The 21,332-nt window shown below is 39.8% G+C and overlaps 1 protein-coding gene across 5 annotated transcripts in view; it reads right to left on the reverse strand.

Annotated features, from left to right (window-relative positions):
• ATRNL1 (attractin like 1) overlaps positions 1 to 21,332 on the reverse strand; it is an 814,147-nt gene that overhangs the window by 103,614 nt on the left and 689,201 nt on the right. For all 5 annotated transcript variants that reach the window (XR_011382205.1, XM_070057169.1, XM_070057170.1 and 2 more), the window contains one exon: positions 1,595 to 1,709. Coding sequence is in view for 4 of the 5 variants with exons in the window: in XM_070057169.1 (XP_069913270.1) it covers positions 1,595 to 1,709 (115 nt within the window). In the remaining variant the exon portion in view is untranslated. The remainder of the gene's footprint in view (positions 1 to 1,594; positions 1,710 to 21,332) is intronic.

Consider the following 21,332-nt stretch of genomic DNA (forward strand, 5'->3'; position numbering starts at 1 on the left):
ATTGAAGATAGCGTTGCCATTAGAAGTCATAATGTATCTATAAGAAAACACATCCTAGGTAATGGTCCATGCTGTTACTTGGCTATTTTAAATCAGTCAAAAAGGATTTCAAAGGTTAAAGGGACAGAATATTGGCAGTTGCCTTCAATCTGCTCATCAGCAAATCATCTTGTCAAGGATCTAGAAGAACCTTGGAGTATATCACATAGACTTGTTTTCATTAGTGAAGTGTTTGTTTTGGAAATCATCCCAGCTTTAAAAGAATACTTCCATTAGCTCGGCACAGTACCTATAATTATCCATCTTATCTGACCAGTGCCAAGCTCGTGTGCTTACTGCATCCCATTTACGTTGATGGTGGTGAAAGAAGTTCGAGGCATTCAGTCAATGTATAAGAGAGTGTCCAAAATGTTTATTCCTATGAGTTAACACCTACAAATGAATTTGGATAGAAATTCCTGCAGCAGGGTAGCATTATGTACCATAAATAATGAGTCCATGGTGAGAGAAATCCTCTGCTTCCGTATATGGGAAAAGTTCAGTTACATGAATATCTAAAGTAGTATACTTCCTACTAGTATGCACATATGTGTAGTTGAAAACAAATCAAAAAAGTGAGGAGCAAGATCAAAGCCAACTAGAGGAGCAAGAAAAGATTAAGTAGGAAGGCAATTCAACATCAGTGACTGTTATGGAGAACCTGGAAGATCTCTGATGCTTTATTTTATTCTTAAGGGGAATTGAAAAGATATTTGAAATCACCCTTGCTCTCAAAAAGCATCTATTCCACGGAGTTGGATAGATAAAATAATCATGAGGTAGAAAAATTAGAAATTCTAAATAGATGGAATAGAATATATAAAAGGAGAGAAAAAAATCTGTGATTTGTGATTTAATACAAGGTATACTCAACAGTGAGCATTTTACAGTGTGGATAACACAGCAATGGGGAATTTTCCAAGAGAATGCATATAATTACTCTCAAATTCAAAACATGCTTTTCATGTCAGAAAAGGAGAATCAGAACCATGCTGGCTGGGCTCCTGTCAGGAGATCATTCCCCTGGCCCGTGAACCCCCCTGTCTGGTGCTGGGAAATTATCTCACCCATTGCTGAGGTACATTCCACCATCATTCTCTGATGCCACCATAAACATCCCAGACACACAAATAAGTCCTCTGGTTTGGTCCCATATTCATGAGGCAAACTCTTAAAAATATTTATAATTTGACCTCCTATTGACAGGCATATTGGGAGAAATGAAACTGACTGCTAGGTTCAAGGACTTGTTTGTCCTGTTAGTGAGATTTCTCACTGTATACAACAATCACATGTGTGTGAACATGTATCAGGTGTGCATCACATGCAAATACACATATACAGCATGTGTTTATAAGAAGCATTTGTAAATCTGAATTTATAGTAATGCAGACACCTGTATATTTGGGCAAAAGCTTGTCTTCCAATAACATTTTACCATACTATAAATTAGAACCTTCTAAAGATCCTTTCTGTGCAAGCTGGCAGTACTGTTGAGTTCATCTTTTTAGTCCACAAGCATTGCTTAACTGCTGTTATTCCTTATGCATCCTACCTGACTGCCCAGGGGGAGGGGCACCTGATGATCCTCGTGGCAGACAAAGGAACACGGTTAGAACTGCAGCTCTGTTCCCAGCACACGGTTCCATGGCTATGGGTTTGGGCGCTCCCTGAAAAAGAAAACCCATTTCAAATTTGCATAATTGACACAACATTGTTATTTTACTTCTCATCTTATCTATTCTTCACCCAGCTAGACTGTGTATTCCAGCTGTTGGGGAAATACCATGTGGCATTTTAACACTAACTCCACAGTATAGATGCTCAGTCATCCTATATTTGAATAACCGAATGCATTTCACTGCATTTGATGTGCAGTTTGTAAGTCACAAACTTAATGCAGCTTTGCTGCTTTTCCCCAGTTGATTCCTCTCACCTAGGATGTACTACATAGCCCAGTTAATTTAAGTAATCAATTCAAAATATTCTGTTACCATATACATTCTTATTGTTTTGTTTTTCACTTTTGTCTATATTTTAAATATATAACACCTTGTTTTGATATACATTTATACAGTGAAATGGTTGCTATATTCAAGAGAGTTAACATATCTATTGCCTTGTTTTTATGGTAAGAGCACTTAAAATCTACTCTTGGTAAGTTTTCAGTATATAGTACAATATTATTATTTATAGTCTTAATGATCTCTACTCATCCTTAATGACTCTGAGTTCATTTATCCTGACCTACATCTCCCCATTTAAACCTCTCTCTATCCCTGGTGACCATCATTCTACTCTGATTCTACGTATTTGACTTCAGTGAAATCTGTATTTTTTAATCACTCTACAAATATATTTATACAAATAAATAACTTTAGAAATAAAATATAGCAACCGAATATACTGTAATAATAATAGTAATAGCTAGTATTTTATTAAGTACTTATTATGGATTAGGTATTCAAAGTGCTTTGCATATATTAACTTATTTCTTATTACAACCCTATAATATGTGTACACTGAAGTAAGAGTTTAGAAAAGCGTTCTGAAAGTCATATAGCTAGAAAAACTGCAAGGCTAGCATTTAAGTTTGGACTGGCTACTTCCTGAACCCATGTTCCTAACTACACAATGCAGCTTTCTTTATGTGTGCATGTGCAAACAAACATGTACCCACACATGCACACATAAACATATATACAAGTACACACACAATCTACACATACACATACATGTGCACACATACACACAGAATTTGGGTGTAAGTACAATGTGGACTCTGAGAGACTCAGGGTATTATTTTAGCATAGAAATGGTGGTTTTGGCTGTCTTATTCAAAGAACAGTAGGTGAGACATGGTTGATACATCAAAGTCACATCTCTGCATAAAGGCAGAATAAAGCAGAAGAAAATTGTTTAATTATTAGAAAAAATGATTTGTTCAGTTGTTTCACTGATATTTGAACTTTTCAGAAGAAATATAGACATATGTGGTCATTCACCTAGAATATTCTAGAATATGGCTGTTTCCAGAAAGTTTAATGAGGCATTAAAGATAAAATATGTCCCTTTTCATGTAAAACTTGGGCTGAAATTTCTGGTGACAATGGTTTTATGTGGTTATAAAGGATATCTGCTTTACAGCAACATAAATCTCATGTCTTAAATTATCCTCATATAGATACATTTTGGGAGCTTTCAATATAAAGGTGAAAGTGGCTGTGATGGTAGAAGCAAAGGGAATGAAAATGTTCCAGGACAATGCTGTAAGCCATGTTGCAATACCTATATCAAGTTACGTGACCTATGGTTTTATACTTTAAAGCTTACACTTAATGTAACAGACTTATTTTTGATAATGTTAAGTCAAAATCAGCATAAGTACATAGATAATTTCCAACGATGTAAATATTTATAGAATAGGCTTGTCATATTCCAAGGCTGAAAGAAAAATCCTATGAATGTTTCAAACCATATTTCTAGGCTACTAAAATTTATTTTAATTTAAAAAATGCAAAGTATGTGTAAAGGTCAATTGGTTAAAATACACTAAAAGATCATAAAATGAATAAGAGGATTAAATGATAGTGATATATTAGATATACCAAAATCCCTTTCACTGTTCTAAGAAATAATTGATTATTTATACTAATGTGCAAAGTTTTCCTTTGTTGTTTTGTTTTTAAGTTCTCAATGCAATAAAGGGCACTATTCAGAATATCCAAAATCATATTTTTAAAACTTGTTTACCAAAATTAGAACAGGATTTTATGATTACAAAAAAATGAGAAACAGTGGTTACTGCTTTAGAGGATTTAGAAAAATCAATAAATGATTTGGTAATATATCAGTTGACTGTGTTGCCAGGTTACCTGGCTGCTATTTTTAACAGCAGCAGAAAAGCTTTTAAGCATTAAGAGTATCAATTGAGAGAAAAATTAGTTTAAAAAAATAAAAACAATAAAATAGCTATACAATTCAGATGGCATATGGTCTAATTATTTAACACGCTAAACTTCAGAGACAGACAAAGACAGTATAGTAGAATACAGTGACCATGGACTAAGGATCATACCTGTATAAAAATGACTTCTGTAAAACCTTCCTCAAAATAATTCTCACATTCATAATTCTACTGGTGTAGTATACAACACAAAATCTCTTCATATTGATAAACTAAGTAAAAGGAAATTACAATTCTATTTTTAAACCCAACTGGTTTATGGTTTGGTCTATTTTTAGCTCTAGGAATATTCATTAAAAGATATTAGTAAAATATGAATTATTTATTATGTTTTGCAGCTCTTTGACACTTCTGGAAGGAATTAATGTAATTAAAAATTATTTCCAAAGAGTTTGTGGCAAATACCATTTTCAATGCAGAATTTTAAATATGAAAAGAAAAAAAACATTTTATAACACTTGAATTTTACAATAGAAAAGAAGGAAACATTACAAATGATAACATGTCTGATACCCTGAGGTTTGTCAGTTGTTTTATGATAAATACATAACCATGAATCAAAATCATTTCACAATGACATAATCTGTTCACTGAACTGTGCGATTGATCATGCATTTTCCATGGCTGTCTTTGAAAGAGATAAGGCATGGGTTTGTTTGCCCACAACACTCAGCAACTGTGATTTACTTCCAGGCATTTTCATATTTGCTGTACTGCAAGAAACTGGTGTTAGATTTGCCAGAAAACATCACTGACAGTTATGTAATTAGCATCCCTTGTTTATTTAGCATATAGCACTTTTAGAAAAGACTAGTTTTGTTCCCTCTAGTGATTTTGAAACTATTGTACTCTTACTTTCAAGTAGTTTTTTGGGGCAAAAAAATGTGTTAAATTCTTTCCATCTCTCAGCTTTATAGGCAAACAAATTACCAGAGAAGCTTCTGAAATCATAAGGATATTCAAGATTTTAGTTCTTAAAGTTCTTAAATTGATTCTGACCAAAGTAACAGTTCCATGCATCAAAATGGGCTTGAGGGCTGCCACTGTGTAATCTCTGTAATTAGAGCCCAAAATGGCATTCCAGTTTCTCCAGACTCTTGCATTTACTCACTCATCAAATCGCTTTTACTCTGCACCAGCTAAGTGTTTCAGTCCATGTCAGTGCCCACTGTTCAACAACTGTTCCCTAGGGTTCCAGAATGTGCCTTCTTCACTCATAATCTGCCTACTGACAGGAGCTGCTCCCCCTGAGGTCTCTCTTTCCTGGCCATTTGCGTCCCTTAAAGCCAACTCAAAAGTCACCTTATACAAGAAGCCTCTCTTGGTCTGTGGTATTTGGTCTCTTCTTTAGTTCTTGATTTTTACCTGTTATGGCCTCCTTAATGTCTACCTTCAATGACAGTTGGGTAAAGGTCCTATCTCCCCCGTGGATCATGAACTCCTTGAGAGAAGGTTCATGTTTTTATTCCACCCTCTAGACCCTGTCCTCACTTTCTGTTTTCAAATGCCCACGCGCAGTGCTACCTTTCCGGGCCTGCCGTCTGCCAATCTCTTTCTACAAGTACTGAGGAACGTACTGTACGTCCCTGCTTCCTCCAGGGCAGGCATTACCGATTCTTCTTTGCCTTTCCTGCTCGCATCTCCAAGTGTGCACTCATTGCACATGCTAAGTGAAACTGCGAACAAATGCATAAATCAAATTGTCATGCAGGTCATCTGGTGAGATAACTAAAAGGTATGGCTCATTTTCTACCTAAATTATGGATATTAAAGGAATAATTAAAACACTGAAAAATAACCTTAACATTTATTGAGTCTATATTAAGTGCCAAGTGCCATGCTAAGGATTTTACATGCATTACTGTGTGTATTGTGTAATGTACACAACAATTGGGAAGATATTGCTATTTTCCCTTTTATACAAATACAGGAATTGAAATTCAGAGAGGTCATGTGGTATTCCAGGATAATACATACAGCTAGTGAAGGATGAATTCAGGGTTTGCCTCCAGGTAGCTTGAGTCTAGAATCTAGGTTGTTAGCCACGATTTAACATTACTAAAAAATATAGCTTAGAAGGCAATGACTCACTAATCTCCTCATCTTAGCTATAAATAGTAGAAACCAACTTACAATTTCAGTTATAAAAATTATATTCATATTCCTGCCTGATTTTTGGTCTGCGTTTAGACACATGAGTTCTAGTGTTCATCTGCCCAACACTTTGTCATGTTATAACTGATAATAGAGGGGAGAATTCCTGGCCAACACACCCAGAGGTTACACTAAGACTAGCTCTATCACTCTCTAATCCTGGGTTTATTACCAAGTCAGTCTCTTCAACTATCAAATGAACTGGTAGGCTGGATGACTTTTAAGGTGTCTTTCCCCCTTAACAATCCTTGACTATGATTTATGGATAACCTCCAGAATCTGTGACACACCAACATCTAATACCTCGTCTAAGCATAGTGAAATCTAAACATTCCAATCTATAGTGGCTTTATTTTCTGCTCAAGTACTTTAAGTGGTACATCTAATTTTTAAAGAACATTATTATGCCATATGATGAATATATCACATAAGAGTAAATGGCCACCATTGCATGCCAAAAAAGCAATTAGAAAATTGAATCAAGAAATTAAGGATTAATGTGGAATGTTATACCTGTCAGTAGTAATAAGTGTTTTGACAAGAACAGAATAAAGTCTGACAGTGTGCACAAATACTAATCTGATATATGAGTGAAATATTAAAAATGCAAACAACTGCACATTAATCACTTTAACATTTCCCTACTAAAACACACTTAATGCTATTCTTATCAGAACCATCTATAAATAAAAATGAATTTTTTTCCAACAGCTAGTATTACTGGGTATTTGTTGTTTAATGAGTTTTTATATTAATATGAAATTTAGGTTTTAGTCACATTAGTAAAATGTAATTAATTTACTGAGCATTGAATTAAGTCAGTCTGATGGTTTGGTTCACAGCTAATCAAGTGTGTTGATTCTATGAGATCAACAAACACCAAAACACCTTATCTGAAAAACACTTTCCGATTTCATTGTTTAGACTTGGGAAAAAATGAATGTGAAAAGTAATATTCTTTCCTTATTTACTTTTTGCTTTGTATGAAATGATAAAGAGAAAAATGCATTATCTGGCTTTATACAGTTGGAGAAGAATTCATATTAATAAAAGAAATTAAGTTGATGGACACTCTCAAAAATGGTTCAACTGCACGAGAAGACAATTGAAAGAGAATGAAGGATTATATGTGGGAGCAGGAAAAGGAATAAAACATAATTTTCACAGAATCACCACACTGCTCATGTGCTTCCAAAGCACTGGCCCAATGCTCTGCAATTGTAAACCTAATTTCTCTATCAGACCAAATATTATTCCTGTGTTTTGGAATGCCTCTGTGTTCAGGCTCTGTTCAGAATTTCTCACTACCCACAAGCACATGCACACATAGGCATGTGCACACACACATGAATATGCATGCATGTAAGCCTTATAACTGTAGTTTGATATCTAGTTTACTTGAATTTTATGTTATTTTAACTGTGTGGCAGTGGCCAGCTGGTGAGGGAAGAAGCTGATGGTGATAACAACAGTTTTAGCACCTGTCTTTTTCCACATATGTAGGTCCCAGAAAGCAAAATGGGGACATCGCTATCTCTGTTGAAGATATTATATAATCATGGTCTGTCTTGAGTTGGCTAATAAATACGAATATTAACCAGAAGTAGCTCTGAATAGGTTATCTTTAAAAGTCAATGCTGGATAGTATTTTTCAAAAAGTTAAAATAGTTTATCTATTAAAATTGCCATAATTAGACTTTCAACAACCTGTACTTTTTCCACAGCTCAGTGTAAAAAGCAACCTAATCACTCTACTTTGGGTATGAATGTCAAAACTGATAGAACTGCTAAGTGTGGGAGTCAAATGTGCTAGCCAAGTCAAGCTTCTGTCCGGGCTGTTCCATACACCTCTACTATGTGCCAACATCTGCCAGTCTTTCAAGAGCCTGCCCAAGCCTCTTGACCTGCAAGAAACCATCTCAGGTCATCCTAAGCCACTCCATCACCTCCTAATTCTACTCTTAACGACCAGGAATAAAACATTTTTTCTTTCTGTATCAATCAAGAGGAAGAATAAATGTCGTGGTTAACAGAATAGCTTGGCCTTGATCTCTCAAGACCAAGTGTGAGCTTGGTCCAATAACTTTATCTCTTTGCCCTTCAAATTTCTCATCTGTAAAACTGAGCTAAAAATACCTTACCATACGGTTGTTATGATGGTTAAAGGAATTTACCTATAAAAACTCTGTGCATGTCTGCATATACAGACAGAAGTAGAGCAGCATATACAAGTCTGAGAAGTCAACTGCTAGGATATTCTGCCCAGATCTCACCTCCTTCAGGATGGCTTTCCATTCCAACTGAAGAATACACTCAACTCAAAAGTAACATATTTCAGGGAAGAGACCATATTTTTAAATTATCTATTAATGGTTTGGAATGAATTAGTTAAGCAAGTCAGGCTCCAGGAGAGAATTTTGTTGATGATTTTTAGTAAGGAAAAGCTGATCCCAATGGGAAATTTCCCACACACAACACACTAAAGTTGCTACTAATTGTTTCTTTTCATTTTTATTCCCAGCTGTATCCATGGAAAGTCAGATCTGACAGTGACCTCAAGTGTTGCATAGGGTAGACTTCCCATGAAACCCAAGATGGTGGTGTTCAGTAAACCTTTCATTAATAAATAGGTATCTGGTTTTCTTTTTTTAAGAAAAGATTGATTTATTTATTTGAAAGGTAAAGTGACAAAGGGAGGAGGGAAGAGGGAGAGCAAGTGAGAGAGGTCGTCTTCCACATGGAGGTTCATCCCCAAATGGCATCAATAGGCCAAAGCCAGGAGCCTCAAACTTCATCCAGGTATCCTACATGGGTGGCAGGGGCCCAGGTAATTAATCCATCTTCTTCTGCTTTTGCAGACATACTAGCAGGGAGCTAGATTGGAAGCAGAGCAGCTAGAACTTGAGCCAGTACTCTGAAATGGGATGCTAGCCTTGCAAGCTGTGGCTTAATCCACTGTGCCACAATGCTGGCCTGTTTTATTTTATTTTTTTTTCTTTTCTGAACTGTGTACAAGGTAAATCTCTAAATTTTGTGGCAAAAAGTCATATGCATGATCTCAATGTAGAACAGTGAGCTGTAAACCAGCAGGAAGATCTTGGTTTTACTCCTTAGCCTGGTCCATTCCAAAACGTATTATGCCATTAATGTAAAATGTCACCTTGGGAACATAGCCATAGGTCAGTTCTACCAAAACAAAACAAAACAAAACAAAACAAGTGCTCCTTCCTAGGAGTAGAGTGTTACACCTGGCACAGTCCCACCCTGGCTGACACTGCCTCCACTTGGATCATGGAGCTACACACAGTGTTAGGAGTGAGAGTAGTGGGGAATAGGAGAAGGTGTGGGAAGATCCATAAAAGGACCTTGCCTTGCAGAGGATGAGTGGGAGTTCCCCCATAGAAGGAGGAAGGCGGGAGATTTCTGGAAGAAGGAAGAACAATACAGAGGGAGAAAAGGCAAAAGACCTGTTTGGGAAATTGCTAGATCACAGGTAATAAAGCCTCGGAAGTGCTCATCAGAGAAACATGAGGAAAGACCAGATCAAGGAAGACTGATCCCTCTAAGAAATCCAGGTCCCTTATGAGCCCCTTCACGATCTTCCTGGCCAGAACTGGATTATCACTGCCTGCTTAAATATCATGCCGAGACGCTCAATAAAGGCCGGCAAGCACAGCACATAGTAGGTCTCTGTCTGACCTCTATCAAGACATGGTGCAAATGATCCCACACAAACACTGGTTCCTGATGCTATCAAGAACTCATAGTGCTCTTTTATTAAACTCTTGGCCAAATCTGTTAAACTCTTGGCCAAATCTGTTATACTGAGTGAACATTAAATTAAAACATTTATTTCTAAAACTTCAATCATAAAAATAAATCAAGAAACACTATGAAAGCTAACTGTCAGCAGAAAGAACAAAAGTGCAGATTTGGCAATATTCTTAATGAGGATCCAAATGTTAACAGACCCCGCATAATAAATGACTTTCTACTAGGATTATTATACCAGTCACAGCTAAGTGCCAAGAGCATGGACAAAACTGTGAGTGAATCAGCTGATTTCCCTTGTTACAAAGGCACATATGCAATAAGCTCTACTTTAAAGCCCACCTGGATCTCAGGAAATGAGTGGTACTAAAGAACAGAGCTCATGGGAAGAGCTGAACATTAATCCCACAAGGACTAAAACTTTGTTATTTTTAAAAAATTAGTATGAAAATGCTTAAAATAAATATTCATTTCTCTGCTTCTCATAAGGCTATAATTAATTAAACATAATTTGATATTGTCTTGCTATTCCATGGTCAACACTATGAATACTGTTTTCACAGTCGGCTGAAGATACATGGAATTGCAAACATATGCATGCTATGTGTGTGACAGCCATACATCCAGGGGTTGTTTTTCTTCCCTCGCTTTCCTACCGGCCCAGAAACCATCAAAGCCAGCTTGGCTGTTGCCTGTTTGGTTCTTCATGTAAGGGCAAACTAAAGATCTTGTGCCCACGGGCAACGTGGATGCCTTTCTGCAAAATCCTTTGGTGATGGGAAGATTGAAACGACCTTCTCAAGGGATCTTCTTCCTTCCCACAATATCTTCTTCCTTGTAGTGACAGATGGGCTGTGAGTTCTCAGCATCACTTAAAGCGCTGCCTAACTTCAGCATCAGCAATCCCACGGACCACAGACTTCCTGGCAGTTTGACACAATCCTCCCAGGTTCCTTGAAGTCTGTGGGCAGAGTAGCCCTTTCAATTTTAAGAATTTTGACAACAGAAATTGGAAATAACCTTTGCAGAAAGAAGAGAAATATGTCATCAAACCCCAACAACTTTACAATATATGAGTAGAGTTGGGTTCAGTCTTATGGGATCTTGGGAAAATTATTTAATTTTTCTGTGCCCCAGCTTCTTTGTGTGGGAAATAGAGATTATAGAGATTACAATATTGATTTTGCAAGCTTATACTGAGGATTATAAAGGATAATATGTGAATAAGACACTTAACATAGTACCTGACAAAAGTAGGTGTTTACATTTTTATATTAGCCAGAATAATTTGCAAATGCAATTTATGTCAGTTAAAAACCAATTGAATATCAAGAATTTAAGTAGTTCAATTCTATCGGTTTGCTTTCCCTCCCTTAACTTTGATTTGGTGATCAATGGTAGGGTGATTTCATTCTCTCAGACTTGGTTCCAAAGTAAGGGACCAGTACTCAAGCAAGTGCACATTAAACTTGGTGCACCAACTTCCAAGTTCAGACATTAGTCTACTGTAGAGAAGATTATAATTGATCAATGCAAGTATTAGAAAATTCAGAGGCAAAAGCCATTTAAGAAGATACATTTTCTACTGAAGTATTTCTGCCTTCACAGCAAAAAGGAAAATACTTTACGGATGGACATGCTTAGAAATGGCTCACAGGGGTGTTCTTGTGTCTCTGTGTGACCTGGGAAGCCTTTCTGCCCACTAGTTCTACTGTCATTATTTACTAAACTAAAATGTCCTTAATTTTACAGTCAAAATAAGAGGAAGTATGTAGTAGCCATGGGTGCTTTCAGCAGGTCTGTGGGGTCCTCTGCAGGCTGCCCAGTCACTCCCAGGCTGTCTAGAATCACAAAACAAGACTTGCTGCCCCTGCCTATGATCTGAGCTATGTCAGCCCTGAATTGGCTTCCAGAAATGACTTGAGTGTGTAATTCAACTATCTCATCAGAGCTTGCTTTAGAAAACAAAGTATCTGAGAGTGAATAAAACATCTCTCTCTAGGACCGTTTCTTCCCAAAGCTCCTTTCTCAGTACGACTAAAAATTAATGGTCAGAGTCTGCATAATGATCCTTCTCCTGGTTTTACTCAGGCTGCTTTAGCAACTCCCTCTTGGTCCTGCTAATTATCTGATTGATTAAGCCTTGAGGAGCCTTCTGTCACAGGGTGTGGCCCACTGCACACATATGGCTCACAGTGTTGTCCTTAGGAAGGATGGCAGATGAATTACAAGACCCACAGGACAACTGCAGCTATCAAAAAGGCAGCAGATCTTGGTTGTTTCCTTACTTGGTCTCCATAGCATCTCCCAAAAGTTTGTGTCCAACCAGAACCTCGGAATGGGACGTTATTTGGAAATGGGCTCCTTGCAGATGTAATGAGTTAAGATTAGCTAAGATCTCTTGTTGGATTAGGGTAGACCTGATGTCCTTTTACAAAGAAGAGAGGCCACAAGGGGTGATACACAGAAGAGAACACAACTTGAAGATGGAGACAGAGACTGGAGCGATGGATCATCAAAGGTTTGCTGGCAACCACCAGGAGCTGGGAGAGAGGTGAAGAATGAATTCTCCTACTGGGTCTCAGAAGGAATCAATCCCGCCAACTTCTGGCCTCCAGAACTGTTGCTGTAAGCTGTCCAGTCTGTCGTAATTTGTTATGGCAGCCCTCAGGAACCAATAGAGTTTCCTCAACCACAAACCAACCTGTAATAGCGTGGCTAGGGAATGCTGATTGCCTGCCATCTTTCCTATTGCCTTGAAAACGATCACGAAGTAGAATACTGAGACTCTGAGCAATCCCAAACCCCCAGAATAGTTCCCCTGTTTTGCAGTAATTCAAGACACTTTCATCTGAGAAATAAGCTGCACATAACACGGCATGGCAAAGCGAGTCCACAGAAATGTCCCAAGGAAATTCACTTAGTTATGGGAATGCTGTGATTTTGCAACTGATGGCATTGATAGAAAATTCCAAGTAGTTATAGTTGCTTCTTAGAATGTAGACATAGCACATGTTGTATTGCCAGGGTCCCTAGAAACAGAGTCTGCGACTCCGAGACATGTGCAGGGGAGATATTGGGAAGGAGAGGCACAGCTGATTCCCCTGTGACACAGAGGCCTTTGCCTGGGTAGGGTGCTCCTTCAGAGCTGTATTAAGTTGAAACAAGGGGCCAGGCCATTGAGCCTTGCCATGGCTGGATGTTGGCCCCAGGCAGCAGACATAATGGTGGGAGAGTCATCTACATTCAGCAGACAGTGGTTCCCGGAGGACTCAACTCTGAACAGTGAAAATGAAGATCCAGTGCTGGGGGAACAGGGTGGGGAATGGGAGAGGCATGAAGGAAGCATACCTCAACCCCACTACAGTATTCCTAATTTCAAATAAAAATTCCCTTATTAGCCAAGAAAGTGGCTTTGGCCACACCTAGTACAGTGTGTTGTCCTACAGATATTCACACCTGAGTTTCCCATATGCACTTCCACAGGTTTTGTGAAGCTGCTCTATTGTCACCATCTCTAATCCTCCAGTAAGGGGGCTTGCTCTTCAGGGCTGTAACCTTCCTCTTTAATTCTCCTGCCTTGGCTAGCAACTCTGATGTTGAGTTTTCTTTTCAAAATAGGGCAAAAATTATGATCTCAGTGCTAACTTCATGGAGAGGTCAATAGTCTAAAGAACTGAGTAAGCATTGCTGAATATTTTATCTTTCACACTTGGTATTCAAATGATTCAATGTTGTTAAGTCATGAAGCTTCCAAAGAAAGAGGTCATCTCCATTTTGCATGCAGGTACAGTAGGAAGGGAGATAATTAATCTCACGAAGTTCTGCAAGGTATCAAAAGGAATGGCAGAGGAGATACCAATTTTTCGGTTTGACTACTAAGTGATATTCTCTTTCTGGAAACTGTAACTATCTATTTTTCTCTATTAATCACAGTGATGTCAAATATTATTTACTAGGCATTGATTGCTTGTTGAGTACTTACATGGGCAGGTTTTTGAAAACCATACAGTTTTTTTCAAAATAATCTTTTTCCAAAAACTTTTTGATTTACTAGTATTCACTATAGTGTTCAGTGAATGCTTTTTAGTTTCTATTTTGTACTTTAGAAAGTGAGGATAAGTTTACTTTGCTAAAAAAATGTTGAAAGCCATGCATACAAAGGGTCTTCAAAAGGTTCATGGAAAATCCATATTACGAAAAATCTACCCATGGATTTCAAAATAATCTTATCTTTTTAATCTTATTTTCCATAAACTTTTTGAATTACCTTCACATGTTAATTAAAATAGAACAAAAAGAATACAGAAGGACCACTGTGGCTGCAGAAAGTAGTTTCCAATGGGATGGCACTGGGCAAAGCATGAGCGTACAACCTCAGACTCAGCAGGCCTCCTGGTGGGAGCAGGTCCATGGAGTGGACCAGGGATGTGCAGAACGTAAGGATGTGACAGACGGTTGGGCCTTTCGAGCACAGTGACAGTGACTGAACCACAAACAGGAAGACAGGCAGTAACAGGCGGCCCATTACGCTATGGGGTGAGGTGCTCTGGTGGTTATTACGCAGACAACTGACATAGGACAGAGATTAAAAACACGGGCTCTGGCATAACAGTCCCTAGATTCAGTGCCGAACTCCATCCTTGCTGTGAGAACACAGGTGTGTTTCCTAACTCCTTGTGTGCAATTCCCTCATCTGTAAACTGACAATAACTATAACACTTTCTTCATTGAGTTGCTGTGAGTATAAAATAAGTGAATACTTACAAAGCATTTAGGATATTGCCTGGAATAGCCAACTAGCTATTATTATTATTATCATTAATATTATTATTTTATTTTGTCATTTTAAATGGTCTGTTTCACCTACCAGACATTTTTACTCTAAGAATAAACATTCTTTCGACTTAGCCTAAATCTTCTGATTTATGATGGCATAGGCCAGGGGCTTGTACGTGGCTCTGATGCACCATGAGCCTTGAGGAAGCTCTTGTAGGAGGTTCTGGATTCAGCACACCATAGTACTAGCAAAAGCAAAACTGAGAAATTGAGTATGACCCAAGGCAACTCAACCAGCCTTTAGAGCCCCTGGTCCCTTCAGCTTCAGAAAGAGTACTGATAGTGCCAACAATTACTCAGGACTTTTTTTTTTCAATGAATAAACTGGATCATGCCCCTGAAGCACCTCATATACTGTGTAGTGCAGAGTCATCATTCAGTAAATGCTAGTTATATTATTGTATATATCAGCCCTTTTTCTCCTTAATTAGTGATACCTTTCACATTCCCACTTCTTATAACTGAACAATATAAATTATTAGTTTGCCATTTCAATTTCCTTCTTCCCCTTTTCTTACCTATCTTGAAGGAATGATTTTTTTTTTTTATAAAAACTCACCAACTAAAATGAAATACTGGGGCATGAAAATACCTGTGATGGTCATATTCCATTTAGGAGAAAATTACCTTGCTTCTGAACTGCCTCTCTCTACCACAGATATCTGCTCACTGAACTCTAACTCAAGCTATTGTCAGAGCTGAGGTAGGGCCATCAGCGGTCAGTGCCAGGGTCACTTGCAGAAGCAGAGACACAGCACTCAGAAGGGGTGGCTTTGAAGAAAGCAAGGAGAACAAAATTAAAGAGGGTTAGCAGCCACGTTAGGTTGGCAGGTGCAATAGGTGAGCATCTAAGCTCCAACTCCTGGGCTCTTCACTACACAGGGTTCGCTTTCACAGCTCACTCCACCCTTACGCTAAAGTCCCTTCCTTTGGAGGAATTTTCCTCTGAGCTCATATGGACTTTGGACTGTGTCATGTCATGCTCACCCATTTGCAGTCATCTAATGGATCAAGTCAGTTGTGGATTTAGAAGTGATATATGTAATAAGAATGGCCATTTTCTTAAAAAAAGATTCATTCTATTTATTTTAAAGACAGAGTTATACAGAGAGGTAGAGACAGAGAGACAGACAGACAGGTCTTCCATCCATTGGTTCACTCCTCAAAGGGTTACAACAGCCAGGGTTGGGCCTATGTGAAGCCAGGAGCTAGAAGGTTCTTCTGAGTCTCTCATGTGGGTATCAGGGGCCCAAGCACTTGGGTCATCCTCCATGCTTTGCTAGGAGCATTAGCAGGGAGCTGGATTGGAAGTGGAGCAACCAGAACTCAAACCAGCACCCATATGGGATGCCGGTGCTGCAGGCTAGGGATTTAACCCACTGTGCCACAGTGCTGGCCCTAAGAATGGCCATTTTTGAGGACTGAATATTTCCTTTGTCTGAGCAAGGAAAGTGGAAGAATCAGGACTTGAATCCAAGCCTATCGTGGTCCCAACACCCGATTTATCCCCTGCTTTCCATACTGGCATTCAGAAGCAATGTGATGCCATGGGAGACAGACACACAGGTGGCAGTTCAAAGTCTGAGGTTCAGAATCCAGAAGTTCTAAGGAATGAAACAAGAGCAACAAGGAAGAAATGTGGAACCTTGAACAGACAGGGTTTCTGGCCCTCCTTCAGCACTGTCCTCTGGCTCTTGGTGACAGGGGCCAACCTCCCCCTGGGTCAGTGAAGGCTGTGCAGGAGGGAGGAGGTGTCTGGCAGTTCCTGACCACGTGGAGACCCACAGAACATGAGTCACCAGCACCAGCCAGTGGTGAGGGGATCCTGTGTTCTTCCCTGCTTGCCCCTGGATTTCCTAGACTTCTCCAACCCAGATCACATTTTTCATTTGAGAAGGACCAGGTCCCTCCACCACAGAACCTAAACAGACTTCAAAGCAAAACTCATTTCTGCAGTTGCAGGAATTACACACCCTCACATTTTCCATGACCTTAGCTTTTTTTCTCTGTTTTTCCCATAAAAGGGAAGCTAGAACCTATTAATCTCTGTAAACAGCTCCATAGTTTCTGAGATCACCTCAGAAGAAGAATATTTGAATGAGATGAAATTACTGTTTGTCAGAGAATTTATTTATATTATTTTCATGGTGTTGATATAAAGTTTCTTAATGCCTTTAGTTAACAGCAGGTAGCTGTGGCAGTTTTAAAGTGTCTCTTTCAGTGAGAACAATCTCAACTGACTTCTAAAAAAAAATTAGCACCTAATACTTGAGAAAGCTCTTTAAAAATCTCACTTGAAAAAAAAAAATTCCCCTTGATCTTTACAACTAACATGTGAGGTGGTTAGAGCATTATTTGCTGCCCAGACTTGACAAGTGACAACATTGCAGTTCTGAGAGGTAAGAGACTCATCTGAGGACACAAAGCAGCCACGTTAGGTTGGCAGGTGCAATAGGTGAGCATCTAAGCTCCAACTCCTGGGCTCTTCACTACACAGGGTTCGCTTTCACAGCTCGCTCCACCCTTACACCAAAGTCCCTTCCTTTGGAGGAATTTTCCTCTGAGCTCATATGGACTCTGGGCTGTGTCATGCCATACTCACCCACGTGCAGTCATCTAAGAGATGCACATTTCCACTTATTAAAAAATAAAGACAATGATAACCTGTTGGAAAGTTCTTGATCTCCAGTCCTCTCTCCTCTCAGTCATGTGCACTGTTTTAAAAATTAAAGATGTAAGATTGAGGGTTGCAGGAAGCCACATGCAAGGAACAAGGAAGAGAGGTATTTGGAAGGGACGGGGCAGGGTGCAGCATCCTAGTCTTTCACACTCTTCCTCGCCCAGGAGCTGCGGGCTAGTGACATACTGAGGGAACCTCCCAGAAGCTACTGAACCACAGCAGGGAAAGGGAAGCAAACACGTTAACACAAACAACAAATCAGTCTGGGTGGTTTCTTGATGAAAAGCAGTCAGATTGCGATATTTGTTCCAGGAAACTGTTCTTGTTTTTTAACTACGAGATAAGCACAGGGGGAGTCTGTGGAGAACGTGGGAGGAAGAGGGCACAGAGGACAGCACGGCCTGTGCAGCTGGATGTGAGGTGACTGGAAGCCACGGAACAAGGCGGCAGCTCCTGAAGTGTTTTCCAGCTTTCCATCTGCATACTTCCTTTTTTTTATTTTTTATTTTTTTGACAGGCAGAGTGGACAGTGAGAGAGAAAGACAGAGAGAAAGGTCTTCCTTTGCCATTGGTTCACCCTCCAATGGCTGCCGCACCGCGCTGATCCGATGGCAGGAGCCAGATGCTTCTCCTGGTCTCCCATGGGGTGCAGGGCCCAAGCACTTGGGCCATCCTCCACTGCACTCCCTGGCCACAGCAGAGAGCTGGCCTGGAAGAGGAGCAACCGGGACAGAATCCGGAGCCCCAACCGGGACTAGAACCCGGTGTGCTGGCGCTGCTAGGCGGAGGATTAGCCTGTTGAGCCACGGCGCCAGCCTCATCTGCATACTTCCTTATGAATTAGAGAAAAGTCACTCAGGCAGAGGGACTGATGGACAGACCTCAGAGGGGCTGTAAGAAGCTATCTTGGCACTACTGGCCCAAAGTTGCCCAGTTTTCCACGGGACACGGCCAGCATGCTTTGGTCAAGGTTTCCCAAGGGGATAAGCCCCCTTGTGGCAGCTTCTTCCATACAGTTCCAGGTGATCCTGGTTCCATCTGAAGCCATCAGTGCAAAAATCGTCGTAGCCCTGCATCTTTCATGTGAGAAGCAATACACTTCCCGAGGCAGCTGCATTTCCTGACAGAGGGTCTGTGGCAATCTCACTTGAATTTTAGGAATTGGGGACACTGGCTCAGTGTGAACTATCATTGTCACAACTCATCCCATTCAAGCAGATGGTCAGATTAAAACCCCTAAAGCTTATTGCTGCAAAGTCTTGGTAACAAGACAGTCATTCAATAAATGTTTATTGAGCATGGCCTATGTGCAAGATGCTGTGGCCACGCCAGATTTCTTATTACTCAGTGTGCTGCTCCACATAATGAGAAGGCTGGGCTTGCTGAATTCCTAATGAAGAGATGCCGCCAATCTTACCTCAATGGCTGCCAACAATGTTCTGTAAAGCAAATGTGGCTTTATTCTGGCTATAATTCTGTCTCTGCATATTCTTAGGTTATGTGGCTAGATGAATTGGTCTTTACTAAAAAGTCCTTTGTTCATTTGTATACCCTCACCAAGTTGGCACTGAAATCCTACAATGCACCAGGTACTACACATATACATCTAGATCTGCTCACTTTAGGCAATATTATGGCAGGAGAATTTTGCAGTAACGAAGGATCATTATATCACAGGTCTGTTGATTAAAGTAATAGCAGCTAGGACTGCACTTAGGGTAGAACAGGGTCAGCCCTTCATCGTGTTTTATATTGCAGAGACTAAGATGGAGGCCACGATCATGTAAATAAAATTAGGGCGCACTGGTCATGTAAAACAAGGAAGCGTAAAGGTAGGATCACTGTTTTGGGAAATGCCTAGGGAAGCATTCTAAGGGCGATGTGACGAGAGGCTGAAGTAGTAGGAGTACATCTTCTAGAGCCGTCCAGTGTTGACTTTTTTCTGCTTTAAATTTTAGGGAACTCAAAAATCAAAAAGGAAAAGAAAATGTCCTGGCCCAGCAAGCACTGGAGTGAAATTCCTTGGTGGCATAAGACAGTACTGGAAAAGAATATCGCTATTCCTGGCTTAAAAGAGTATTTCCGCTCAGGAAGAAAAAGGAGTTATACATATATACCAGAGAGCATTGTGCTGCTCAGTTGTTGATGCAAGCAAGAAATATGTGGCTTTCTAAGTATTTTTTGAGAAATAATTTTAAGAAGAAAGTTGACTGAATCTCCTGCAGAAGCACAAAGTGGAAATCAACATAAACTTGACCACAGATGTACAATGCAGCATTGGCCTTCCTGATGGACTCTTTCTCCACCCAGCTCTCCCATCTGCTAAAATCTCTCTTTGCTCTCTTCCCTATTAAAGCCCAGCTGGACCGATGGCTTCCATTCTGCTCCACTAATCCTCTCCTGAAATCTCTGATGACCTCAGCTCATATCGGCCACAACCGTTCCTTTTCCACCCTCAAGTAGGGAAGCTTTTCAGGGATAAAGGACCATCTCGCTATAGATATGGTACTTATTTGCATTTTCTTTTACTCTCCAATGCTATGTAGTGCATCACTCTTTTGCTCAAATATTTTATAAATCATCACTCATAGCTCGTGGCCCCCATATAGTATTTCTACAAGGAAATTCTGAAGCTAGAAAAAAAAAAAAAAAGAAAAGGACAATTATGAAATAATGCCCATTTGTGGAAGTTAGGATTCTTTATCTTTAATCCAAGGCCATGTCCCCTAAAAATCTGTAAAGATATATGATCCTTGAGGTTTTTAATGTTAGAAATTAACAGAGGGTTAATAATGTGAACCCCAAACTGCAGAAATAGTAATAAAATTTAGGGAGGCAAATAGAATAAGATAATGGCTATAATTTGAGTTTGTCTAAAGAATACAGAAATGCAAAACATTTTAATAAAATACTGAGAAATTCAAAAACAGCAGCAACAGCATAGAGAACTGGCACCAGAGCGAGAAGCAGACACTGTAAATGCTGCTACTCATCTACTGAAACCCTTCACTGCAATTGAAATGTCCCTAGAGCAAAGTCATTGACAAGCCACGCTGAATCTCAGCTTTCTCTCCATTTTCCACAGCGTCTTTCCACGCAGCCTTAACTGCTGCATGCAGTCTGCTGTTCCAAGCCTGTGCCAGGCTTGATGTTTCTTTATTTCTTTTTTTTTTTCTTTTAAAGATTGATTTATTTTTTTGAAAGGCAGAGCTACAGAGAGGCAAAGAGAGAGAGAGAGAGAGGTCTTCCATCTGTTGGTTCACTTCCCAAATGGCCACAGTGGTTGGAGCTGGGCTGATCTGAAGCCAGGAGCCAAGAACTTCCTCCAAGTGCCCTACATGAGTGTAGGAGCCCAAGGACTTGGGCCATCTTCTACTGCTTTCCCAGGCCATAGCAGAGAGCTGGATGGAAGTGTAGCAGCTGGGACTAAAACTGGTGCCCATATGGGACACCGGCACTGCAAGTGGCAGCTTTACCTGCTACACCACAATGCTGGCCCCTTGGTACACTGTGCTAACGTTTCTGCTCTCCACTCTAGTTGGGCTGTTGTGGTTCTCTGCGGTCCACTTGGATGCCAAGCAAGAAACAGCTCTGGAGGACTCCAGAGGCCATGATTTCATTGTAACCACTGCTGAAGGCTAGTCTGATTTTGTGTCTGATCACCTGCATATTCACTGTGTCAGTATTTGACGCCAGTCCTTGTTCTCACGTCATGCCTTACCCATGCCAACACGCAGCACATGGAAGCCCTTCTGTTGACAAGCAGTTCTCACCCCTTTTCCAATTTAACATCTATCCCAGGCAGCAGTCTGGTACAGCTGTTTGGAGGTTGTTAGAATTCTTTTGTCCGTAAGAAGAGAGAAACCCACACCACATTGTGCA

This window comes from Oryctolagus cuniculus, chromosome 15, assembly GCF_964237555.1.
Source record: "Oryctolagus cuniculus chromosome 15, mOryCun1.1, whole genome shotgun sequence".
NCBI classification, from domain to species: Eukaryota; Metazoa; Chordata; class Mammalia; order Lagomorpha; family Leporidae; genus Oryctolagus; species Oryctolagus cuniculus.